We start from the raw sequence: 27,764 nt of genomic DNA, 5'->3' as shown, positions 1-27,764 counted from the left end.
AAGATTTGCTCGAAGGAGCAGCTATTGCAGATAAGTGAACAAGTCCATGGAGCTGGTCAGCCCTGGGAGGGTCAGTGATGGACAGTCCCTAAAAGTTTTGAGGCTAAGATACTAAGCAAAGAATTGTGCCTTGACTGGAACAACATTTTCTTCTGTATTTATTGTTGATTTTATAGTATATGGGGAAAGAATTAAAACCTAATTGTTGTGTTGTTTTAAGCTGATTGAGGTCAGGCAGGTAGGTGCTATTCTGTGTCTTTGTGCTGTCAGTAACTTGTAAGACTTTGGAGCAGCTGTTAGAACAAAATGGGAGCTTCATCTGGGAAGAGCTGTTCTAATAAATTAGCAGCCATAAATGACACAACAAAATGAATGGAAGAGAGTTGTATTTTGTGCTGCGTTTCTTGCCTTTCTCCCCACCCCTGTACTGCCATTTGTCATACCCCAGAAGCCCTTCAGTTGCAAAACTACTGCTGGATCTGAACTTGCTTGAGGAACCTCAAATGAGTGCACATTTTAATCAGATCAGCAATGATAAGGATTAGAACTACAACATCTGAGTGCCATCTGACCAGTAATATCCCCCTGCATATCTTCTGTCATTGCTTGAGTTCTGTGCCTTGACTTATAATTTAGGCTCCCTTTATGGCGAAGAAGTGCAGCTAATGAGTGCTTTTCTGTACTAATGAAATGAAATATTAAAATGGATGTGATCAAATGTCATTTGAGTTGCCTGAAGCTTTGCCACAAGATACTTTTGTGAAAGAGTAGCTGTATTTATCACCTTTAGATTTGCATGTGCGGAGCTCTGAGTGTTGTTTGGCTACTGTGTTTGTTTTTGGTTTTTTGCAATTAACATTTTTAGTGTTCCTTATGGAGGTAGCAGCAGTGGGGATTTTATGCCACCTGTCCCTGTAATCTTAAAAATATTACATGAAGAACTAAATTGAATCAAAATATGTAGAACTAAAATAGTGTAGAGCAAAACAATCTATCTAAATTACTCATAAAATAAAAAAAAAATCCACCATGGCAATTTGGCAAGGGAGGACAAAAAGGAATGGAAAAAAGAATCAAACCAGTATTTTTGAATTATTCTTTCCCATCTGTTATCTGTGTAGCTGACTGGCAAGTTCTCACACCTTCATAAGTGCTCTGTGCAACACCATGTTAGTAGAGTTTTCAGTTGTAATTTTCTTTGCAAGGACAATAGTATGTTTTAAGAACAGATAAGGACCCATAGGCCCCCAGTTTTTAAGCAATAGAAGTATTCTACTGTTAGCCTAAAAAAAAAAGTGAGAAATTTAATTTTATGAAGAAAGATAGGAGGATAATTTAGTTGTATTCCTCCAATGAGTACCTTTAATTATAGTGTACAGTCCTGCATATCCTCCTTTCTGAAGAACTACGAAGTTTTTAAAAATCCTATTTAAAAGTACTGTTTTCATACTGTTGAAAAATTCAGTTCTAGAATATTCTTCCCATTATATCTCTAAGATTTATAAGTTAAAGGGGTGGTTATTAAATGTGGTCACAAGCCTCTTAGTGGACAAAAAGCTAATGGAATGGTAGCATGATATGAATGCCTGAACCTGCCTCCTGCGTTATGCTGTGCGGGAGAATAATTGGCTTTCAGTCATGTAAACTAGTCACAGACACTCAGATCCTTTGAACTCTAATAAGAAATGAAATGCACACTTACTTTAAATAGTGAGTGACTAAACATATAAATGTCTTGATCAAGTCATCAGCAAAAAAAAAAAACCAACACAAAACCAAACCCAAAACTGAAAAGGGGTCTTCTGTTTACATTTTTTTATTTCTGTCTGAAATCTTTATTTTACTCTCTGCATCTTTGCCATGTGATGTTCCCTGCTGAGAAGGACAGACTGGAAACACAGTAGGGAACTTTGCCTTTTAAGTTGCTCTTTGCTTTGCAGAGGACTACATGTTGGAAGTTCTGGTTTATTTGTCCAGTGTTTTGTTTGGTATAAGAGGAGCATGACAATTTAAGAAAGGCAGGAAATCATTATTTGGTAATTTTAGCTACATTTCTATTGCAAGTACTAAAAAAGTGGACAGAAGTTTAAATGCATTTCTTAAGGTACGTGTATACAAATCCGTTCAGCTTTTGTGCGCTTCAGTCAGAAAATTCTGAAACAACCTTGGATGAAGGTATAAAAGGATAATTTTGAGTTGAATTTGCCACAACTATGAATTCACAGGTCATGTTTATCTAAAGTGCTTCTCTAAAATTCTTTTTGTTGTCTTTTCTAAAGAGCATATATAACAGCTCCTGTGGCAAAATCAAGCTATAGCACATTTTGCAAGCAGGACTAGTTTTTCTTCTAATGCAAACTTGTGCCCCTTTGTCAAAATCAAAGGCTACAAGCTTTGCATGCTAATTGGCTCTGCCAAATAATTTAGCTTCCATCCACTGGGGTATTTTTTACACAACAAGCTCTAAATGTTATGGCTATTTTAGGCATATTTTTCTTAAAAGTCTTAGTATATTGATAGAGTAATAGCCCGAATTTCCTACTGTTGTGATCCACTGTTGATCTACATAATTCATCAGCTTTTATCTATTGTTGTCTCAATTATTGCTGCATTTATTTTTTTTCTCTGTTGCATAAAATTAATCAGACTAATATGACTCATGTTGCTTTAGCAACACTATGGGTCCAGTCCAAAGGCTATTAAAGTCAAAGGTACTCCTCATTGACTTAGTGAGCTTTGGATAAAGTTCATTGTTTTCATGCTCTTTCCATCACTGCAGTACCAGACAACTGAAATAACTGTTCCAAATATCAGTGTCTTTTGATACTTTGCATTTCTGTTCTGAGAAAATATCCAAGCAAATATGAATGTAACCAAAGTAAATTCTCTCACTCTGAATACAGAATGACTATTTAACTAGATTTAATATTTTGATACCCAGTACAAAGTTTCACCCCTGTCCCTTTCCTTTGCATATAGGTGATGGCTTAAGAAGGTTATACTGTCTGTTATGGTTGGAAGAAAAAAAGAAAAGAGTTAAATAGTCTGGTTGAAAATACTTCTGCTTTATGAGAAGATTCTGGAGGACTTTTAGTTTTGTTTTGCATGTTGTAAGCTTGCCTGTAACCTTGGTGCTGAAACTGAGTCTTAATTTTTCAGTTTTAGTGTTGTCTGATCCCCACTTCCCTCTTCCTCATTCCCTACAGTTCTCGTAGTTTATACATTCTTAAACTGTCTAGGTTGCAGTGCACTGCTTGCAAGTCTAATGGCTGATGTGTTTCATGTGTGTTTCTGACTTGGGAGCTGTGTCAGTACCTGCTAGAAGTATTTCTAAACATCAGCGTTGTAACACAACACATTTTTTAATTTCATGGGTTCACAGTGAGCAAACCAAAGCAAGACGTTCTCTTATATTTCCTATTATCTAACTTTTGTCTTTTCCTATTGTCTACCTTTTGTCTTTTCCTTGAGAGTTTTAATAAGTTCATTTCAACGTACTTGTGTCTTTCTGTGAAACTGGGAAAACCAATTGAGAAGTTTGTGCTGTCTGCTCTCCTCCTCTTTCTTAATGTTCTTACCAGAGTCGTCTTTTAAGCAAGTGTTCATGCCTCATTCTTTCCTCAGGATCAGGTTTTTCTGGTTGGTTACAGATTCTTTGGATTTCTGAGATCAGGGAAGAATAAGGACGAAGAATTTTGCTCCAAAACAACTAGTTCAGATACTGTAAATACTTCAGTGGCCTTACAGCAGATCTCTAGAGTGTCTTCCTTTTGTTTAGGCCTATTGCAGGCACCCAGATATTTCACACCATTATTGTACTTTTCTTTGGTACAAAAAACAGATGCTTCTTGTATTTATGTGGCCCTGTGTTTTAAAATATTGTACTGCCAGCTGTTGTGGTACATATAGTATATACTTGAACTTATAAAATGCCACAAAATCATTAACAGCATCATCTAAAGAAAAAGAAATTGTGACCATATCTTGCTTGAGCCAACATAAGAGTGGTCAGTTTAGGTGTTTACAGAAATGTGTACCTCATGTGACAGAAACAAAAAAAGACAGGATAGAAGTCCCTGCAAATCTAAGTCTTAATTTGTTTTGTTCTGCTTTAGCTTGTGGCCGTGGGTTCTACAAATCCTCCTCACAAGATCTGCAGTGCTCCCGCTGCCCTACTCACAGCTTCTCTGACAAGGAAGGATCTTCCAGATGCGACTGTGAAGATAGCTATTATAGAGCACCTTCTGATCCACCATATGTCGCATGCACAAGTGAGTGAGTCATGAATTTAATAGTAAAGGACGTTGCTTAACCGACCAGGTGCAGCCACTTGCAGTGAGTAGTTTTGTCTGGCTTTTCCTGGGTTTGAAAAGTACATTTGCAATGGTAAAAGAATCTGAAAGGCAGAAAAAGAGTTGACAGTGAATCAGCATAAATATAATTTTCAAGTTTGCTTGGTACAGCTTTGGAAAACATTGCATGTTGTGTAAGTGCATAACTCACTGTAATAGATGCAATACAGGCCCAGTTCTCCCTAAATTGTTGCAAACAATATGCGTTATGTGATATAATACCAAAATTAGTAATGTGAAAAATGAAAAGTAGCCTCTGTGGAGCTGCACTTTGATTGAACTGTAATTGGATCTGACTTAACCTTCTAACTGGAAATAGATTGGCCGACACAGATTGGTGGTTCAAATAGTGGAAGTCTCTTAAATCCAAAATATCACTAAATATCTCAGTAAATCACATCAGAGCTGATAACAAAAGACTAGGTGCAGCTTGTGCAGCATGTTTAGAAGAGATGAACAAATCCCCTATGTGGAAAACCTGTAAAAGAGGACTTATAGGTATTTTAACTATTCCTTTTAATTACACAGAAGAGAAACAGCTAAAAATCAGTTGCAGTAAATATAAAGACAATTGTTATTCTGATGTCTTAATGGAAAATAAATAAAGCTCTTACCAAATGAGTTTGAGATAGCTTTTATGCAGCCTGTACTAAAAATAATGAAATGTTTATGTGAAGAAAAATGCTTCAAGTGTTTTCTATCTCAGTAATTAAAATGCTACCTGTGTGTCCCACTGTGGTTTTGTGTAATTACCCTGGACTTCTTTGTGTATTATGTAGGACCTCCATCTGCACCACAGAACCTAATTTTCAATATCAACCAGACTACCGTGAGTTTGGAGTGGAGTCCTCCCGCTGACAACGGGGGAAGAAGTGATGTGACCTACCGCATTTTGTGCAAGAGGTGCAGCTGGGAGCAGGGCGAGTGTGTTCCCTGTGGGAGTAACATTGGATATATGCCCCAGCAAACTGGATTAGTAGATAACTATGTCACTGTCATGGACCTGCTAGCTCACGCTAACTACACGTTTGAAGTTGAAGCTGTGAATGGGGTTTCTGACTTGAGCCGTTCCCAGAGGCTTTTTGCAGCTGTCAGTATTACCACCGGCCAAGCAGGTAAGTTTTCATCACTTATGAATCTCAGCACTGTGAGACTGAGAGAAATTTGGAACATGCAAACTATAGATGCAGTAAATCAGGAGCATGTTTAGTGTGCTCTGGCTCATTAATCTTTTCGTCTTGCCAGCTATTTAATTTGAGCTTACACTATTTCAGGATAACCTGTCCTGTTTCTTGGCCTCAGGATTGCTTTCAGAAAGCATTCAAAGAAGAGTTAAAGAGGACGTGCAGCTTTGTTATTAAGTAGAGTTTCTAAACTTAGGAACTTTTTATTTTGTTCTCACTTCATTATAGTTAATTCCCTAGTATTTGACGATAAAAAAATATATGTGACAGTTCTATGCAGACTTCCTTTTTGAGTTTTTAAAACATGTATGGGACTCCTAGGTCACTGGAAGATGATTTGGATTTCTGATAGTGTTTTCAATGTTAATGTTTTCCCTCAGGACAATATTTCTGATTTATCTTATATTTCCAGATATTTGATTATGAGATGCAATGAGAATGTGATGATTATTCTTTGTTTCTTCTATTTATCATAATCTGACAGGTGAAATGTCAGGGGAAATAAAATCAAACCAGCATATCACCCCAGGGAAAAAAGGGGCTTTAGTTGTCTGCAGCTGAACAAAAAAAAAAAGTATTCTCAGATTTAGGTTTCTGAACTGGCCAGTTGCTTGTTGACAAAATTACAGACAGTAGTATGCTATGGTCTTAAAGAGAAGATGGTAAAGCTAACCTTTTGTAATTTTAACAATCTTAAACCAAATATGATTTGCAAGATCTGGCTTTCAAAGAAATATGAAATAGTATTTTTACAATTACTTTTAATATAAAAGAAAATATAAAGTGAATAACTAATGTGATTCTTCCTGTAAGAACAGCTGACTAATATTTTAAAGGATACTTCATACTTATGTCTTGGAGGAAATTTCAATGACTGTGAATTATGGGTTTGTTTTTTTTAGTGAGTAGAAATGATCCCCTAAAGTAATGTTTTGAACTAAGAACAAACTCACTGAACAGGGTAAACAAACAAACAAACAGGAAAAAAACTGTAGTTATTTTGTACTTCAAAGATAATAATCTCAAAACAATAAAATAAGGGACAAGAGATTTAGTTCAAAACCTTCCTTCCTTTCCCCCAAATTTAGGATAGTTGATATGGTTTTTAAAGTTAGGCTGGAGTGTTTAATCTCCCTATAGTGCTTTTATGGATTCCAAGAGCTCGTTTTACATTATTTTTGAGCCATCTCTGTGGCTGAAAGGATTGGTCTCTGTGTTCATTCAGTTCTTGAGGTTTATGATGAGATTTTCAGCACAGAAAACTTACTCTGAGACTATTTTTGTACCACAGATGATATTATTTTGGCACCATGATTTTTCATCTTCAAAATAATTCTCCAAACATGCACAGGTGGACAGTGTTCTGCTCTCTGTAGATGACTGTACAGAACTATCACATGAAGAAGAGGATTTGGACTTTTTCCTATTTAGCTGAATCAAATTGGCTTTACTTTATGTGCTTTGATGGTTCAATGGTACACAGGGTAAAGGAAGAACCAGTGCAATTTAGTGGCTAGTACCACATCTCAAGAAGATGAAAAAGCCTTTATCAAAAGTTTGTTGTGTTTTCTCCAAGACAGCTCATTATTGTTCATCATTTTGTGTTGTCATAGTCAAGGATTTAGAGGGCTTTTATTAGGCCAGAAGATATAATATGGTTATCCTGTTCTATCTTATATGTAACACAAGCTATATGATTTTATGAAATGATCCTCACATCCAGCCCAGAGATGTTAGTGAAACTATAGCTTGCATATATATTAGAGGCAGCATCTAGACTTTACTAAAGATGTAATCAAAAATCTTCAACATCCTAGATAAGCTTTGTAAGACCATGAAGCAGGAGATCTGACTCTGTTCCTTCCCTGCTCTCTAGTTTCCTGTGGGATTACACACAGACCAGAATTTCCCAGAATTTGACACTGTTTAGAGAAAGGGGATGACTGAAGCTTTGCCTGTTTAGCACTTCTGAATATAAAGATTTAAAGGCTTCCAATTTGGCATCAAAAAGGAATATTCATGGGGGATGGGTTTTGGAAGAAAAAAATGGCTTTAAGCTCTTTTTGTTGCAGTTTTCTATGTAAAATGAAGGTAACCTTCATTTTTCCTTACCAGGCTTTTCAAGATTTTCTGATTAGAAGTGCCACATAAATGCAGCTTTTTTTTTTCACAGAATCATAAAATTTGTGTTAAAGAAAATACAGACGTTCAGAACAAATGCATTTAGCAAAAGACCTCTTCTACATTATTTTTGCAACAGCATGTTTTGGATCCTAATACTGATTTCTTTGGCTTCTCAAGGAGGAAAATATTTTAGGTGGGACAGATTGATGACTGTAATTGAACAGAAAGAGACTGGTTGCTCAAAGGAAACTGTTATGCTTCTGTGTTTCTCTTTTATTTTACTATAGAGAGAAAGAAAATGTTGGATTTATTTATAGCCAAGTAAACTAGGATTCATGCAGCTCTCATTTGTTCCTGTGTGACTGTTCTATACTTCTGGAAAAACTGACTTTTTTCTGTGCCCATATTGCTTTTTATGTGTGTAAATGCGTCTAACTAAACCTTCTTCACATGTTATTATGCGAACACAATAGGTGGCTATATATAATTACTGGGTTCACCAGTTGCACAGAGGATTGCAATGAGATTTTCCCTTTGTAGTTTTGGTTTAATTGAATTGCTCCTTTGTGTCCATAGTCCCAAAATTCAAATAATTGTGTAATGATAACAGGAAATTATTGATAAAAGAATGGGGTTATAGAATACATTCAGTGTTTCTTCGCCCACATATAACAAGCTTCTGATGAGACAAAGAGAGCATGCCACATAAAAGAACCAGGTGGTGGATAAAAACCTATTTATATTTGTGGAAATAACACAATAAAATGACTGCAAGTGGGTAGGTATCATTTCACATCACTTATATATATACACGTATGACACATTGCTGTTCATTCCTTGTTTTAAAAAGACTTTGTGACTAGGCTATCAATTGTCATGTGGCTTATTTTTGTGCTTCAGCCAAGAACCATGAGGCTTTTGGTTTTGCTTTGTTTTCTTTTTTTTGAAAAGATTAAGTACACAAAGTCCCCCAGGAGTAAACCATCTTGTTTCATATCTTGCCTATCCCATATCATAAAGAATACAGGATGTCATCCCAGTACTGCAAGCTGATCTATGAGAACCTCTGCATCCTTGTAAAATTCAGATTTGAATGTGGTTAAGCTCTAGTTACAACGAACAAAGAGCTGCACCTGGCAAACAGCTGACAAGCCCTACCTTTGCAAGAATGGGTTTTTACCAAAGATAAAATTGACCACTTCCCTGATAAGATACTCCCTTTTCAGTTGCGCTGGTAGCTCCTTTGGATCCATCAAATTCCTTACCAAATTTTACATTTTTTCCATACAACACCAGAAGGTGAATGGAAATTGGTTAGGTTTCACTGCAGATGAATATTTGTTGTATTTTGGCACTCACACATTTTCATTTTACAAAATACGCTTCAATAATAATTTTATAATTTTTCTGTTGACATTTTTGCAAAAGATAGCGTGTTTTTAAAACTGTCTTCCTGCATCCTTTCTTCTAGGATCTTTCTGAATTAACAATGGCCTCATCTCTGGTGAAGAGTTATATACACCCAACCTACCCTGGCCTTGATAAAATTTAGGTTATTTTGAATGAATACCAAAATTTATCAGGGTTTGAGAAAATTTAAGTATGTGTCCTGAGCCAGTTTAAATTGTCTTTATAGTCATCGAAAAGAAAAGATCACATCCAAGGGGACCCTCATCATGCCTTATTACCGTAACTAACTGAGACAAACAGAAGTTAAAATGTAATGCCAGTAACTGTCCCTAAATGTACTCATTGCTCTTGGGCAGGGAGCACTTGCTAATGCTTGCTGCTTCTTCACAGCAAGAGAAAGGTGCCCCATAGCACGCTTAGGTCATACTGTGCCTTCAGATGCACTTAATGCTGACAACTTCAGGTGGTTAAAAAACCCTGATCCAGTTCCATAATCAAGGCTTACTCTTGAAAAACATTGTTTTTTAGTAACAATTTCCTTTGTATATGTTGATTTGCTGCAATTCCATTTTTACATCGTGGAGTTCAGTTTTAAGACCCTTTCCTACAAAAAAAGCGGATTCCAAATTTCACAGTTAAAGTTAAAAAAAAGGGAGCTGAATTTGTCAAATTGGCATTAACCCAGCAACTTGAACTGAAAAAAATACTGCATGCTATAAAATCATGACTATTATCAGCAGCACCGTTGATTTGCATGACAAGAAGAAATGGCTGAATGCATAAATGTAAATATATGGGATGGATTCTGCCTTTCTTAGGTAATTCAGAAGTCTCTCTAAATAAGACACTTCACATTCTGTCATGTTACATTCTCCTTCCATTCTTGCTGCTTATAATTTATCTTTTCTTTGTTTCTTTACTCCTTTTCCCAGCTCTCAATTATCCCTACTGATTTTTGAAAGTCTCTTCTTTCATAGCCTCTGCACTACTGACCATATATTTGTTTCCTGTTCCTGTCAGTCTCACTTAAGGACTTTTCTCACTTAAGGTCTGACTTTTCTTCAGCGATGAACTGTCCCCCAGCAGAGGCAGTGATCAAGAAGATTGATGCCTGCAGCTTTCCCAGTCACTATGACCTCAGTGTTCTAGTCCTTCCTTTCACCAGGCCATTTTGGTTTCTTCCCATAGTGCCACCAAGTTGTTTTAATCTACCTTCATCTACATCTTCCATCCAATGTTCACTTCTGGTGCTACATGACAGCTTATTACAAATAGCTTCAGTGTTCAACTTAACATTTCTTCAATGTTTTCCCATTTCAGTGGACTTCATTTAGCTAAAGGTTCCCTTGGCTATTTCCTGCTAATGACTTTACTTTTCGAGCTATGCTTCATCTCCTAACATCCAGCTGTAGATAAGTTTTCACACATTAATATGGCTGCATCATCAGTATATATTTTTTTAAAAGCAATTTCTCATGTAAAAAGAATTCAGATTATAAAAAATAATGTTTTTTTTTACCAAAAGTGTTTCACTTGTTGAGCTGTGGGAATTATTTTACAAAAAGTCACTTTTTGAATGTAATATTCACTAAATGCTTTCATTAAACTGAGGTTTTTAGAAACATATATGTGATGATGACTGCATTTGGGTTACCTTTTTGCTTATTTTTTTAATGGGAGCTATATGGATGTCTGTGCTTATTCTTAATAATATTTAAGATATATTTTAATATTTTAAAAAATTTTCCTACACCAGTAGGCAGAAAACATAGCAGTGTAAGTGTTCTGCATTTCATGGTCATCAACTAAAAAGGGAAAAAAAGAGTAGAAATTAGTTGCATATGATAGTTATTATTCCTTTGCTTTTTTAGATGTCTTTTCAGTACATTAAAAGAATGGATGAGGTTATTTCTGTCGAGCTAAGACTGCCTATTGATCTGCAATCACATTACCCTGAACTAATATCACAGATTTTTTTACAGGAGGCGATAACTGAGTTTATACCTGAATTAAACTGATGGATAAAAACTTGATAAGAATCCAGTCTCTATATAGCAAATACCATCAGATCAAGGAAAGCAGTTTGTTCATTCACTGATTGTATCAGGTCATATTTAATATTGTGACATCCACAAGGTTATAGAAATACCACGGAATTGCAAGTTTGGGGCATTATTACTACATTATTAAAAGTTAGAATTTTTTTTCAGGAGTTTCACAAAGAAGGAAACATCTGTCTAGTATATAATGTGGTATGGCACATATATTTGGGAGTTTCGATAATACCTTATATACATACACAGAACATGTATATTCACAAAAAAATTACAATGACAAGCAGTGCATTTTATGAGAAAATTAATTGATACCATTTTTTTTTCCTACTATTTAGTTCTAATTTGTTCCAATATTTTTTACTGAAAGATAAGAGAGATAAAAAAGCAAGCAGATGCTAGCTGTGTTGCTTAGGGTCTGATCCTGCACCACTGAACTCAATGGAAGCTTTGTCATTGACTTCAATAGGAGCAGGATTTGAACCTTATGCTCTATCAGAACACACAGGAACAAAAGCAATGGGCTCTCTGTCATCCCGAAAGGAAACTTTAACTTCATATCACATTTTGAGTCTGACTACGTCAGGTTTTTCTACATCAGTTTGTGACTGAATGTAATTGGATTTTTTTGTATAGCATACTAAAAATATGTTGTTGTTGGGTTTTGTTTTTTTTTTTTTTTTTTTTTTTTTTTTTTTTTTTTAATGGATATCAGGACTCTTGCCTGTCCAGCTTTATCATAAAAGTTTTTTTGGAAGAGATGTAATAATTTTTGCTAAGAAACTAATTTTTTTCTGTAAGGTTTACGTGAATTTTACAATAGTTAGAAGTGAAAAGAATGGGAAGCTACACTGTAGTGTAACTACACAAAGATAAAGTAAAGCTTCAGCTTCACAGAAACAGAGCTCCAAATTAGAAATGGTCTGATTAAGCTATGTATGTTGAATGTTTGGTGGCAACCTGCTCAGAGAAGCATGACAGCCGCAGGGCTATTGACTTTCCCGTGCACTGAGCTATTGAAAAAGCAGGTTATGTCACCATGGTCTAATGTACACTACTCAAGAATAATTTCACTAGCTGCACAATAAAAAACTATGCACTTGAGAAAGAAAATGAACAACATAAAGTACAATTTTGCTGTGGAAAGGAGGGATTACTTTACTGATGTCGCACAAAGGACTAAAAGCCCCTTTTTTCTTTTAAAAACATGGAACAGCTATCTCCTCAATATTTATGAGTTCAACCAATTGTGTTCATAAAAACAGTGATGAAAAATTAACCCTATTCTGAAAAAGCAAGTATTAATATCACACTGTCTATGACCAATCTTTGAAAGGTCTCTAAGATTAGAGAGCTCTACTTGTGACACCTGCTGGGTGAATTTTTAAACCCTCAAAAATCCCTTCTTCTTTCCCTTCATCCATAGTTAGTTTTTTTTCTCATGTCAACAAGTTCTTTTCAATAGTGTAGAAACTCTTTGCACTTTTTTATACTTTTTGGGAACTTCAGTACATAGTTCTGTGACAACCCAGCTAGTGTCAAAGACTTCCAGGATAACTGCACTACAAAGACTAGAAATTGCTTGATATGTTTATGCTTGGTGATACACATTCTAGAGCAGCTAATTAACTTATGTGTGAAGAATGTGCAACTTCACAGACCTTTGATTTTCACAACAGAACAACATCCCCAGATCTTCCTTTTAGTGCTTCTTGTGAGCAGTAGTATGGTAACTGGATTAGGATATAAATAAGTGCAGGGCATCATCAGTAGGAACTCAGTGTTGTTTATTTGTTTCAGACCTTTTGAAGAATTAAAGTGCCATTGTCATTAGAACGAACAAAACCTTTTAAGTGCTCAGACGCTTTTTCAATGAGAAATGAACATCACTGTTGAAAGGCACTGTTGCAAGTGTATAAGTGCTACCAAATGTGAAATCCTAATTAAGGTTGAATGTAGTGAATTAAAAAATTCTTAGACTATAACATCTCTATATAGTGAAGCATTTGATGACAGCATGGCATGGAGCCAACCTAATGTAATGACTCCTGTGCAAATCTTTAGAAGAGAGAAGGTAGCTTGTATAGGGAGAGCTAAAGAAGTTTCTGCATTAAGCTTAAATGATGCCATGGTGAATTTTCCAGAAATTTAAAACAGTATATTTCCAGTTTCCTTTTTTTTATATGTATTTCTTTTAGAAATATAGTCAGAGATTGTTCTGCTTCTCTTTTGGAGCACATCATATTTTATTCAGTTATATATTTTATATTTGTTGCATGTGCCAATAAACCTCTTTTTTTAGAAGGAAAACCAGATTTGGCTAAATGAGCCCTCAGTGGAAAAATACAAGTCTTCCTCTTCTGGCTCATGGCCTCCTGGCAGTTTAGGGAGTATTAATGGCCCAAAAATAAATGGTTCACCTCTGGCAGGAAAGGGTGAAGATAGATAGATTCTGTTAAGAGATGGGTATGATCTTTCTAATGGTAGTGGGGTAATAGGAAAGGGAGACATCTCCCTTAATACTCCATTGCTGAGTTACCCATTATGACAACCCATGGATGTCAGCAGATTTTTCAGGTGCTGGAATAGTCTCAATAATTAATAGCCTGGACAATTTTTGCCAACTTTGACACGTCGCTGTCCTATGTAGTTTCTTCTGCTTTGTATGTGATACAACCAGCCCTGACTCCATAGGGCACGTTCCTAAGTGAACAGTTTTATCTACTACTCTTGAGTGTATGTATTGTTTTGTACAGTTAAGCATTTCTGTAGCCTTTCCCTGTGACAGTCGAAATATCTAATTGGTTCTATTTCTAGAGAGAACTCTCAGGGCAATTTACTGAGGAAGCCATGGTTGAAGGCTGGAAATTGACAACAATAAAAGTGTTATCCCAAGTTCAGTAGTTAATGTTAAGATAGGAGATGCTGATTGTCTTTTTCTTTGCTTAGTTAGTGATGAATGGAAGCAAATTTGATGCAGACAGCAATCTGGTGGAATGATGCAGAGCTATCTATGAAAACATCTGTACTAATCCACCAATGCAGTAAATTATAGCTACAAGCAAACGACATTGATCCAAGAGGATCATTAACAGCTTTAACCAACTGATCCAAGTAATAGGGTAAATGAGAGAACATTATCAAGATCTGATTTTTACAGCTGTCAGCTACAATTGCTAAAACAGGATTGCCACTTCCTCTCAACTTCAACTATTTTATGACTTAAATTTAGTGTATCCTATTGTGGTCAGCCAACAAGGATCAATTCAGTGGTAAAATACGCAGGAAAAAATTGCCCAGTGATCATGCACTCCATTTACCTGGAGGGTCAGTCACAAAGGGAGAGATAATTGCTGCAAGCCAGCAAAATTAATCGGGGATGAGCCAGAAAGGATGATGTATGTTCTGTGACAAAGTACGTGACAGAGATGTACGTATAAACCTGTAGCTACTTGCCTTGTTGAGGACACAAGGACAAGAGAAGGAGACATGTGAAAAACAATTAGCATGGCTTCAGAGTGAGCAATTCTTAATTATCCATAACATGTCGACATCAGATAATTAGTGTCCCAATTTTTAACAATATTTGGTCATTAACTACAGTAGAATAAGAAAGATCAAGAACAGAGCCATTTGTCTGAGCTAAGTGTTACATAATGCTGTCTACATGTGAACATAATACAACTAAATCATGCTCATGGTAATGACACAGAAATCTTCTTACTGTGGGACCAGTATAAATGTCCTCAATTCGAGCTTATAACAAGCTGCTTTTTATGTTTCCATAAGGTAGTTTATTTGTGTTGGCAGCCTACAAAATAGTTAAGACTGTAGTGATAGCTGTAGTTCCAAACTCCCTGACTTGCTGCTTTTCATTTGTACATTTAAATTTTCACAACAAGTGTCAAAAGTGTGACTCAGGCCATTTTAATATTAATGCTAATTGAGATGAGGTAATTTTTAGCTCAGTTTTCTAAACATCCAAGGCTCTGTGAACATGCTAAATGCACATCTCTTTGGAAATTTTTCCTTCAGCTCCTTTATCCTCTGTCAATGGTTTTTTGACCATTTTTAACTATGTTTGACAGAGAGGTAGACATCTTCAGATCTTACCTGTCATCAATGGGCCAATAAAGACCTCATTCCTTACTGAATGAGGTAAATGGTGTCAGACACAAGAGAATCCACCTGTGCGAAAACACAGAAAACCTTAAGAAAAAATATTCACAGAACTGCTCCAATTTTTGTAGTGTTAATGCAGGAAATCTTAGAAGTGCAGAATGGGATGTTTCATATCTTACTTCCATCTTGTTTCTGCTATATAAGAAAAGGAGAGTGAGAGACAGATACACACATGTGTACATGCACACACACACACACATGTAGCTCAATCTCCTTTTAATCACTCTTTCTTCTATCTTGTTAGTATATTTTTCAGAATTTTTCAGACAGATCTCGCTTCCTCTTAAGTAGGTTTAAGATTAGGGATGAGGTCCTGTCACTGTGGTTCTTAGCTTTGGCTTTGCATGACCCCTCCTAAACTCCTACCTGCGTTTCAACTGCTTGTACAAAATTATCCACTGAATCTGGTGTTTTCTCTCATATATGTGTATTTGCAGCAGCAGGCCCTTCACTTTCTGTATCTGCCATCTCATGTCTGCTGATGGATCTATTTGCCATCTCTCCTTTTGACCTTTTCTGTCTGTCTGCCACATAAACGTTTCTTTTTTTTGTAGAATCTCATTTCCTAATGCATCATGGAGAGCTCATAGTTTCCCATAATACCCAAACTCCTATCAGGCAGTAGTGGCTGAGTCAGCATAGCAGATTCAAAGCTAGCAAACCCTGATGCTTATGTGGAGAAATGCCATTTATTTCGCTAAAGAGTCTATTTAAGTTCATACAGCCTCTAATCATGGCTGTGAAATGAGGAATTGGATGCTAATATTTCAGAGCCAATACAGTAATGATGTGTCTCTGTGGACCTCCTGTGGAATTGTTCCAAATATTCCCTTGTGTAGCTGAGATCAAAATTTCACCCTTAGTTCTAATTTTTTGTATTGCAGCTTAACTGGTAATGAAGAGGGAAAAGTGTCATTGCACTTTATATTGTGTAGAGTTAATCACATGAAGTATTTTAGGGCTAAGCGTTCTGCTCTTTGATGTTGGCATTAAACATTAGCATTTAAATCTTTGGTGGATATTTACATTGTTGTAGTCAGTGGAGATTGATAGGTTTCTTTAGGGAGTGATTTGGAACAGGTGCCAAGTTTAGGAATTGTGCATCGACTCGTCCTTAATTACAGAGGAAGCGTTAGATTACCTTCCCTATTTAGCCACCTAAATTAACTGGCAAAAGTTGATGACTTCAATGCCCTCTTCCTCCCACACCCCACATACACAAATGTTAATTTCTGCCACAATGTTAGCATTAAATATTTACATGATTTTATTTATTTTCAAGAGAATACTAAGCAAGCAAGCTAATTTTAAAATAGTTTGTCTGTGGGATTTTAAAACTCTTAGAAAATAATTTGCTTTTCTTATTAGTAATTCATGTTATTATGACTCTTTGAAGCTGTTTACCAAGGATTGAATTAACCAAGGTGTTTAGTGAGGATATTCATATACAGGTGTGTCCTGAAAATAGGGATATTTCACTTGATTGCAGTTTATAGCTTTAATGTTAAAATGTTTTTAAAATGTAAAATACTTGTTCTATGATTTATTTTTATTGTAATGCTAGTTAAGAGTCCCCATTAGGATGGCAGCAGGTGCCGTTCAGCTTATTTTGCCTACAGTAATGCAGTGATGGCCACCCATCAGTGTTACAGCCTTCCATATAAAAATGAATTTGATCAACCATGCAGTGGCACAGAACAATTACAGTCAGATAACCTTCAATGAGCAGTAAGTAGAGAAAGTGAACTCCTTCACCAAACTCTTGGGAGCTGTTTCTCAATGTTTTCCTTAGTAGGTACCCCAGGCTCTCAGAGTGTTGTCCCATTCACAAAGCTTTCGAGGGTAAATTCTGTATGCCAAAGAGACTGCTTTTCAGACCTATACTGAGAGGTTGGTGGTGATCTCTCAGGCAGACATGTCCCATCTCATTTAGCAATCTGTAGATCTGAATTGATAGCTCAAACTCCTCTGGAATACCAGCAGACAGGCAGTGGGACTCTTAAGGAAACTAATGGGTGTTCCCTGTTTACCAAAGCTAAGCCTGCTAGAAAGAGATCAGGATTCACTCTCTGTTCCTGGCATGTCAGGGCTCATACTTGCAAAGTTAACTTATTATGTCTCTCAAAACAGTGTTCCCATGTTGAGATTGCCAGAATTATGCCCAACTAGCTAAGCATGCTAACAAAGTAACAGTATGAACAAGCATGTGTTCATACTCCATTCTCACCTCTGGTGCCATTTACTTTACTAGATTAAGTTTACCAAGTCTCCTGAGGTAAATTTATAGATCAGGAGGTCTATAAAATTTGACTTTTTGCAAAATATTGTAATGAGCCAATCTCAAAGTGATAAACCTATTCATAAAATCAGCACAGCTCCTTTTCTGGAGGAAGTACCACAGCTGCCAACTGCAGTGAAGTTGGTAAACTGGTACCATGCCTGTCTTGGTCACACAGTCATATAAATTTCTGTGAATGTAGAACACTCCTGGGAACAATCATAACTTGTTTCATAAATTCTGTTTTGAAAAAGGGTTATGCTTTCTACTGGACCCACAGAAAGTACTTCAGTTTGTAGTTCCTATTTTTAAAGTTTGCATAAAGTTTCAATACTGACTTAAATCTTCCTTTCCTTTACTCACTATGAAGCCTAGGGAAGGTAAAAATATTCAGGGAATGTGTAAAACAATTTTGAAGCTATTGATAAAACACACAGAACTGTTGTTTGAAAATGTGGGAAAACCTCAGGTATATTTTTGATAAAAGAAATTTAGTAAAGAAGTTCTAAAAAATGTTCTCTTACCTATTTATGCTTTGATTCAGAGTCAGTGGTAAGATTCTCTTTAACTCTTATAGGTATCTAAGCCATTTAAAATGAGTACTAAGGACAAATAGGGTGGCACAAAATTGCTTTCTATTGAACTACCTCTGAACAGCCAGTATTATTCAGTATCACAACCTAAAGAGATAGCACACCTTAAAAAAAACCAACCAAACAAACAAACAAACAAAACCCCATAAAGAGAAGGTGGTCATTATTGAACTTTTTTCATGCATTGGTCCTTTTTCATATATTTTAATAAGCTCAGATATTACATCTAATATAAGGTTTTTAGAAATTTTCTGTAAAAATCTGGGATTTGGAAAATCCTTACCCCTGTAAACACTCAATTTTCTTCAAATATGGAATAAATACTCAGGAATTTGCATATACTAGCTGTAAAAAATACTCAGTGTGTCTAAACTGTAGGCAACGAAATGAAAGATTTGTTCCGTGCAATTATTTATTTTTAACCAGTGAGGCTTTTTTTTTTCTGTTTTCTAAATACCTTAGCTCTTCACCAGTTTTTTAATGAGACAGACATAAGAAAAAAGAACAGCGCCACCTATAAATTTATGGCCATGCTATTTAATCTTCTGTTTTAATAGTACATTTTTAAAGGTTTCTTTTACCCACAGAGCAATGAAACAGAAATCTGAACACAATTTGAAATCCTTCATCTGATATTGAGAGGGGGACTATCTAATTTATCCTGCAAATGCATCAGTTCTACAAAGTATCTCTTTGGCAGACAGAGCTCATACTGTGATAGTTGTACATTATTCAAGAGAAAAAAAAAGCTTATTTTTGGTACCTAGTTTCACAACCTGGTAACTATTTCTTAGAGAGTGATTGACTTTTATGATCTGTGTTTTTAATTATTTTTTTATCAGCCACCATTTTCTACCATTGCCCTTTCCTGCTTTACATTATGCAAATCTCAAGTATGTCAACAAAAGCAACTAGACCACAACATCTGTACAAACCCATTAAGCTAAGAGGAAAAAAAAAAAGACAAAAAAAAAAGAAAGGACCCAAAATTTGTTTCATGGCCTATTTGGTTTAAGTACAGACCCAATGCCCATTCAAGCACATATAATTCAGAAGGCCTGCCTGCCAGCAATAAAGACTGAAATTGGATACTTTGTGAGATTAATTACTTAGATAGGGCACGATAATGCTAGTCAAATGGGAAGGTAATTAAAGTGCACCTTCCATGAAAATTATTCATTGCTGATGGATCAGGTGACAGATAAATCAAAAGGCACTTAAAAAAGCTACAGGTTAACTTTGTGGAAGGCTGTTCCTCCCTGGAAGTCCCTGCAACCATGCTCCCATTGTAAGACAAAAGGAGGGTAAGGTGGCCTCCGAGAAAGAGGAGCCCAGGGAAAAGTTACCAGCATTGTGCCTGCACACAAAGGGGCAGCTAGAGTGGAACCAGCCGGCCGGCAGCCTTCAGATTCCTGGATCTCTCTGCTTGTATGCTGTAAAGGGCTATTGCACCATGAAAGGCAGCAAGTGATGAATTAATAAGTTGACTGGTCCCCCGGGTGCAATCCTTACAGGCGGAGGACATGCTGCGGTAATCAAACGGGGCTATAAATTGTGTACATTGAATGGCACAAAACGCATCTCACTTCATCACCGCTAAGTCAAGACTTCCTGAATTTGTCATTAACTCTTTGGCTTCAATATATTTATTTAAACAGTAAAAGTAAGAGAAAGAGCTTACAATAACAAAAGGGCAACTGATACTACCCAGTGGGATATACAGTCTAATGGAGATCACTGACTTTTACTTTCTACAGCTACATGGGTCAAAATCCACTCCTTTTACACCAAAGCTCCCCCTGAGATGCACCAATTGAGTTCAAAACATTACACTACATGCACTTCTGAACACAGAAAAAAATCCCCAAAACCACAGTTTGGAAATTCCTGTCTAATTTTTATGAAAGTTGTTTTTTCCTTCTCTGTTTCCTCTCAGTTTCTTTCCCATTCCCTAATGAAAAAAAAAAGGTTTTTTTTTTTTTTAAGGTTTTGACAGAAAAAAATCTTCAGATGCAGCTGAGAATTCCTTGAGAATTTTCACAAGTCCATTTCCTGGAAATAAATTTATTCACTTTATCACTGAAGCTGAAAAAGTAGTATTAGTTAAGTTGCATGTTTTAAGTACAGAACAGAACTGGATGGATAGATTAGGAAAAAAAAAAGAATTAATAAAAATATGAGGATTTGTGAGGGAAATTATTAAATATTCAAATCATAGGATTTTTTTTTGTTTTTATAATTTTTAAGTTAGCTGAAGCAATCTGTATGATGCTTATAACTAAAAGCCCTTGAAAGGAGCAGACAGCTTTACAAAGGCACAATTGAACTTTTAATAGTTTTTTTTCATATCAGGACTTCTTAAATATCATAATTTTGTTATGTGGCAGATTATTTTCGTATTTAATGGAGGTTCTTTTTTTTTTTAATCAAAAGTTCTTCATACACTAGAAAATTCAGTATAATTGTGGTTTATGCTTAGAATTATTTTAAGGGAAAAAAAATCTCAAAATATTGAAGTGGTTCTAAAGTGGAGACAACTGTGTTTAACCATGTAACTCTCACTTCTACCACTTTGAACTTCAGAAAATTGGAACAATAAACAGCATGGAGATTGATACTGGAATGCAGAATCTTTCACCTTTAGGTCACCAATTCAAATTCTGGAAACCAGTGACCAAAAATTGTTACCATATGAAAGTTGTTTGTGATCTGTGTGGAATTTAAATTATGATCTCAGTTCATTTTCTTTTTCATAAACTTCATCATAAGCAGAGGTTTTGGCAGTCACTCAAAAGCGACGGTAAGATTAAAGGAGCATGACCCAGTAAACTTTTCACTCTTGGTCATGATCCCTTCAGGTGAACATAGTGCCTGGAGAATTTTAGATTGCTGATGTGAATTGTAGTTGTTCTTCGGATAAAGTCAAAACTTTAGTATTTTTTTTCTTTAAATAGCATATTTTAATTAGTTTGTGTCTTCAGAGGCAGATACTGACCCAGTGTTTTCGACTACCAGTCTCGTGGGTGCTCCTGTAGTTTGAATTACATTCAAACCGAAACCATTTGTTGAATATAAAGAGAAAACAATTGACTGCCTTTTCTTTTTAAGCAGCTTTACCAAATGATAAACAGAGCTCTTCAGTGCACTGGGAAAGAACATATTTTGGTAGTTACCCAATGGCTCCTGCCGTATATTCAGACATATATTGCGAGTATAAGTAGTTCTTTTCAGTCACAGGAATATAAAAAGCCTTGGAAAAAACCTTTAAAAGACTTGCATAAAGTATGGTCATTTGCAGAGCATGAAGGATCTTTTCAGCTGCCAAGCTGCTGAGCTTTAACTTTGCTGCTGACTTCCAAGAGATCTGTAATATTTGCTCTGAAAGTATATGTGTTCCCAAGTTTCACAGCTGGTGTTGAGACAAGATACAGGGTGCTTAATTAAGCTCTCTCAAAGTGTGTTGCTTTAACAGCTTTCTTCAGAATGGTGATAGAGCAAAAGCCATGCACAAAATAGCCTTTTTGAAAGGTCATTTAAGGTACTGTACAACAGCTCTTGTCTGTTAAGAAGAGAATGGTCTACTGGTTCAGGCGGTGGACTGCGGCTCTTGAGATCTGTGATAAATTACATAGTCATTCCCATAGGCATCTTGTGTTACTTTGGATAAATGACTTAATCTCTCCATGACACTGTTCTTCACGAGAAGAATAAGGATAATAGAACTTCTTTGCATCAAAGAAGCATTGTGAGGAAAAATCCATTAATGACTGTGAGGCGTTCAGATACTGTTTTGCTAGTAGCTTTATAAATACGAAGATAGGTTAAAGTTGTCTATCTTCCATGATTTGGTTTTTTTTGGGGGTTTTATGCTTTTCTTGTTAAAATGAAAAATAGAATTAAGCCCTTGTTTTCATGTTATCTAGAGGTGTTGGTGTTTTTTGTTCAGTAATGGCCAAATTCTTTTTGGCTGGAATTCTTCTAAACCTCCCTAAACAGACTCTTTCATGCCTCTATATCTAAATCCTTGTACATTTTAAAGAGAAATTTAAAACAGGACTAGTCCAGTGTGTCACCAGCTTTTTGAGAAAGCTTGCAACTCCTGCAGCTCTGTTGGATGGACTGGGTAGCTATGAGTTGTGCATAACAAAGAAACAAATCTCACAGGGAATCTTGAAGCTTTTAGACAGAGCAGGTAGCAGAGTAAACCCTTAAGGATATTTTAATAATACATTTACTTATTAAAAAAAAAAAGTCCTGAGATTGTGAGCTTTCTGAAAGAGTTTATTTCTGGAACTTTGCTTTTAATAACTAATAATTGTGACTTTTCTTGGCAACCTGACCCTTGTGAATCTTTCTGCAGTGTTCAAGGAAAGACTTCCATTGGATAAAACCAGGTCTTTAATACAGCAGTTTTTAATCTGTAGCACTGCTGCATTCCTTCATTCCCTAATTGCACCTGGGAAGATCTGGACCTTGTTGTATTTGATAGGCTGTTCACCCAGTACTCTAAAATAACAAGATTGGTCGCCTTAAACTGCATTTTCATGGCTGATGTTTTTTCTCACCCCGCTACTCCAAATAACAGGAATAATTTTATGGAGACAGCACCATTGCTCTTGTATCTTTCATGTGGAAAGATCTTCGGTTTGTTTTAAATTGGAAGTGTTATAAAGCTTAGGTGTCACCTTTTGCCACATTGTAACGCCCTTAAAGCTCAAGAATTTGTTCAGCTTATGGGTATGAGCTTCTATTCCAATGGCTGCAGGACAGGCAATTTTAAACCTGGTTGTCTCTATGATCACACAAAAGTAGGTGGAAAGAACAGCAGAGGATACTAAACTTTGGGGATCAATTTTGTTATTTTTGTGGTTTTTTTGAGATATAGATAAAGTCATGAATATTCAGCAAATCCAAACCACTAATATTAGGAGGTAATCACAGAGTAAATTTTAGGTACAAACACAGAGGACAATTTCCCACATCCCCAACTGAGGGGTGAGCAAAGGCAGAAGCATGAAGCTTCGGCCTCCTGGTTCCTCTTTCAGCACATTCTCAAAGCCACCATTCTTCCTCACACATTTGCTGTGTGAAGCTGTGATTGTTTTGCCACCTTCTTGCTCCAAATTGCATTTTGTTGACTCAGCCATAAGGGGAAGAAAGAAACACAAATACTCAGCTGAAGCTTTGGGATTTCTACCTTTTTGGGTCCTGTGATGGAAGCACTCCCACCCAGTGGTAAATTCCCCTCTTCTAGCCATGCACAAACACTTTGCTTTTCTTAATGATCAACTAAATTATGATTCTCACTAGGGATAACAGGGATCTTCTGAAAGTTGTTTCTTTCTTAATCTTGATTTTGAAAACTTTGGGTAAAAGACTGAAAGGGAGGTAAAGTCCATACTGCTGAAGGAAGAAAGTCAACTTATAAATTGTTTTTAAAGCATTCTCTAGATTCTTGTTGAGGTAACATTTTGCATTTGAGTAGTGGGCTAATAACATTTATGATATAGCTGGATTTGTAGTGGTACAACCCAAAATACCTGAAGGATAGATAAATCTCTTTAACGCCTTGTCTACATTACAGGGTATTGTAGACAACTTAGCACTCTCCTGTAACGGTGGGAATAAGGTGTCCTTGCACATATCTGCTTTAACCTGAAGTTTAACATGGTTTTCTAGTCCTCTTTTCTTTCCCTTCTTTCTTATGACAGTGACAGCATTGTTTAGTGAAATAACAGTGCATCGCCAGCGTTTCTGGAATTTCAGAACTAAGGAAGTCATGAATATATAGCTCAGAAGATGAAACATCACAGTCCATTTGCAGGGTGAATTCCAAAGGTTTTCAGAATTACTGTCACAGCAGTTGTAAATGGGGGTTTTAGCTGACATCTCTGTCAATTAATGGTTTGCGTTCTTGTAAAAAAATTAGTATTTATACAAAACAAAGGGTTATCCTCATGGTTTTTGAGACACAAGAGAGTAGAATTTAGCAGTCCACTAAATACCACATTTTCTAAAATTTTCACTACAGTAGTGAGAAAAGCCATTATTCTTGAAAAAGAAGACAGGAATTGTGGCCTCTTTATCTTTTCCTGTGCAGCACAAAAATGTATTCAGTTTAATGGAATGCCATAATGCACTCCTAAACTGTCAGATTTCTAAATATAAGCCATACATCATGACAGTGCAGAACAATGTATTTTGTACCAAAGCAGTTCTATTAGAGAAGGTGAAAATATGTTAATCCTACCTTGATCATCAGGGACCCATATGAATTTGCATTATCCTGTTAACCTTGAAATGAGTAGGTGATACAATTTTTTAATTTTTTAAAGAAAAGTCTCTTCAACTACAAGCAGTATTTTTCTTTGACAATATTATTAATGACTTCATAGACATCAGTAATTATTATTTGCACATACACGAAATATTAAAAATCTCAGAGAAGCTTGTGTTACACATTATTATTTCTCTTTTGCCCCAGGGAATTCTGTGAGGATTTTGGGTTTTTGTTGTTTTTAATTTTTTTGTTGTTGCTGTTGCTTGTTACTTGCATCCATTTTGAGTTAGAATACTAATTTTTTATTGTATTCTATAGCTCTCAGTTTCTGTTGCCTACAGATTTCACTGAAATGCAAGCCAGTGTTGGAAAATATGGCCACGGAACTGTTACACTGATTTATAGATTATTGCATTGAATTGTCCCAAGTGTAATTTCATACTAGGAACAGCTAAAAATGTAGTTCTAAAATACATTTTAACCTTTTGGGAAATTAACCTTTTAGGTGTTCAACACTAATTGTATTATTAATTCCATTTCGGGGGAGGGATATGAAGGGAAAAAAGAAAGTAGTATTGTAACAAGTGTTACAGTGGGTAAAATGATTAATTTTTTTTGTTGGAGTTTATAAATTAAAATATAACCAGGTAGATCTAATGCTGCTAAACCTAGGAGTAGTTAGGTTTTGATAACTAGTTATGAATTAAAAGAAATCTCTTCACATATCCTCTTCACATGAGACATCTTGAGGGATTTGATTTGGGGTCTTTTTGGTTTGTTTTTGTCATGAACATACACGTAACAGAAGAACTGAAGATATATATGGCTGTGGTACAGATTTAATATAGTGTAATATCTGTAGAGATTAACTGTGATGAAAAATGAAGCAGATGAGGCTTAGACTCCTATAAGAGTTGAAAGCAAATTCTTCACTTTTGTGACATTAGGTGCTGCATTGTTGTTATTGCTTTCTTGTCTTCAGCTGATCTTAAAAAAAATCACTTTGAAAGCAGAAGCTTGGTAATGTCTGTATGATTAATGACAATGAACTTCAGATCAGTTTTTAAAAATGAAACCATCTATAGTTTAGATTTAGTTAAAAATATATATTTTTTTTCTTTCTAACAAGTGTGAAGTCATTTATATTTTGGGGTTTGACAAATTTATTTCCTTCTGAAAAGTCCAAGAGTGACCACTTGTAAAACATAACTTATTCTTCAGTATGAATTCAACATGGACTTCATCAGACCTGACCCTCTTTTTATTGTATCTGCACTGTGATCATCTCTTTGAGCATGGAGAAACAGGTAGTTCAACACTACATTAAAGAGTGATAATCAGCTTTGAAAAAGAAACAAAGTGCTCGAGATGCCTGTGTGCTGAGTGCTGGGTCCTGAAGTAGTACTCATGACTCCAATGGGAAGGAGGCAAGAGAACAGTTTCCTCTTACTCTCAGGTCTTGTTCCAAAGATCTTATGTAAAGGAAATGATGGAGTAGCGTGGTTTTGAGCAGTGAGGAGAACCAGAATATTTTATCAGTAGCCCCTTATTAGGAGGGGATCAATGAAATGTCACCCTTCTGCTTCTAGAAAATCAGGTGATTCAGAAGGTTTGAGGAGAAACATGCTGGAAGAAAAGCTGTTGGACCTGCTTAGCTGAAAACATAGCTCCTTTCATCTGCCTTTAATTTGGCACTGGAGTGTATGTGGGTTTGAGAGCCAGAAAACCTGTCCTGAGGTGAGTGTGCCAGTGCTCAGGGTTTTTCTGATTTTTTTTTTTTTGAGAAAAGAACAAGCTAAGCCTTCTGTTAAAATAGGGTGCTGTGACTCAGAAATGCTGTTCCAGCACTATACCATAAACTGTGAAGTAGGAGAGTCAAGTCCCTTCTTTAACTGTTGAATTTACTGTGCTCCTTCCATGTCTTTAGGAATATCCTTTTCCTTAGTCCACAGAGCTATGTTTATGTATACTGCCTAATTTTCTTCTTCTGTTGCCTTTATTTCACCTGGTAGAGATTCAACAGGAACTACAGAGAGAGTCTGCACTGCCTCATATTTCACTAGTGTTCAGAAATACACTGGGATTGAATGTTGGGTAATAATCAGGAGTGACATTCCAACTTAATGAAATGACTGATACAGATGTGAAAACAAATGGTTGGCTTTGTACCATGAGATATTTAGGCTGGAAATTTTAACTTTTCTATCCATCAGACCAGTGAGATTCTGAATCAGTCTTTTGATGGAAGTAGTGGGAGACATAATCTGATTTAAGATAGTGTGTGGATATTCTTTTGGAAGGAATGACATCACATGGTTGCCTTAGATGGCAGGTGACTGGACACAGTGATCCCAAAGTACCCTTCCACTCCTACCTTCTTAATTAGGAAAATATATTTTTTTATGTTCTCTGGTTTCTCAGAAACATTTCACCTGTAATTTGATGGTGGTATTTTTTTATTACTTGAGAGAGGCTGGACATAGAAAAGAAGAAAATTTGTTTGGATTGCACAAGTCTGGTAATTGATATGTGAGCTGGAGATGATGAAATCACTGTGTGTAGGGTAGAGAAACAAGGAGGACACTGTTCACATTGAAATGGCTGGAAGGTATGTATAAACAATTATGGCACTTTGTAATATCTGTTTTAATATCAATGTCAAGACTGATAAAGCATAGAGTAAGTGTTGTTTCATTGGACAGTGTAAATTTAGAAGGTGAGCAAAGACTTATCCCTGGTTTGTTTACTTTTAAATGAATGTTGCATTTGTTAACGTTTTAGAATCTGTAAGTTCTGCGTACTGGTGCTAGAAACCCATTTGACTGTATTCTGACTTCACCATTTTTTCAACAAAACACTTCTTTGCGATTTGTGGGAGGACAAATCGTGTTGTAGTCAGTAAAATGAGAACTTGGAAAATGCTTTACATTGGTACTGCAGTTAAATGAGTTCAAAGTAGATTTTTTTTTTGATAGTATGCCATCAGTGGTTCAAACCCAGAAGACAAATTTATGATCCTCAATAGTAACTGGTCTTATAATGCATTTTACACAAGTTTTGCCTTTGTGTTGCACAAAAACTAGTTGCTCAAAGATTTTTCTGCTACAGATAATGGTAGTATAGCCTTACGTAGTGTTGAAGTTCAAGGAACTCTTTGGAAGATGATGTTTATCCTGGCTTAATTAGTGTTAAAACTTCTGCTCTCATATCCTGTGCTGCTAATGACTCAGCACGTTCCTGGAGGTGGAACAAGAAGATACCAGTCATAATCAAGGTGTGAAAATGAAGTTTGGAATTGTATTATAAG

General features: G+C 36.0%; 1 protein-coding gene across 5 annotated transcripts in view; it reads left to right on the top strand.

The window, feature by feature from the left end:
* EPHA7 (EPH receptor A7) overlaps positions 1-27,764 on the top strand; it is a 165,571-nt gene that overhangs the window by 50,363 nt on the left and 87,444 nt on the right. For all 5 annotated transcript variants that reach the window (XM_031057588.1, XM_014307287.2, XM_014307285.2 and 2 more), the window contains exons 4-5: positions 4,116-4,271; positions 5,132-5,467. In XM_031057588.1, the coding sequence (XP_030913448.1) occupies positions 4,116-4,271; positions 5,132-5,467 (492 nt within the window). The remainder of the gene's footprint in view (positions 1-4,115; positions 4,272-5,131; positions 5,468-27,764) is intronic.

This window comes from Geospiza fortis, unplaced genomic scaffold (genome assembly GCF_000277835.1).
Source record: "Geospiza fortis unplaced genomic scaffold, GeoFor_1.0 scaffold264, whole genome shotgun sequence".
Taxonomy (NCBI): domain Eukaryota; kingdom Metazoa; phylum Chordata; class Aves; order Passeriformes; family Thraupidae; genus Geospiza; species Geospiza fortis.
Note: the sequence above shows the minus strand (reverse complement) of the source record. Positions and strands in the feature narration are given on the sequence as shown.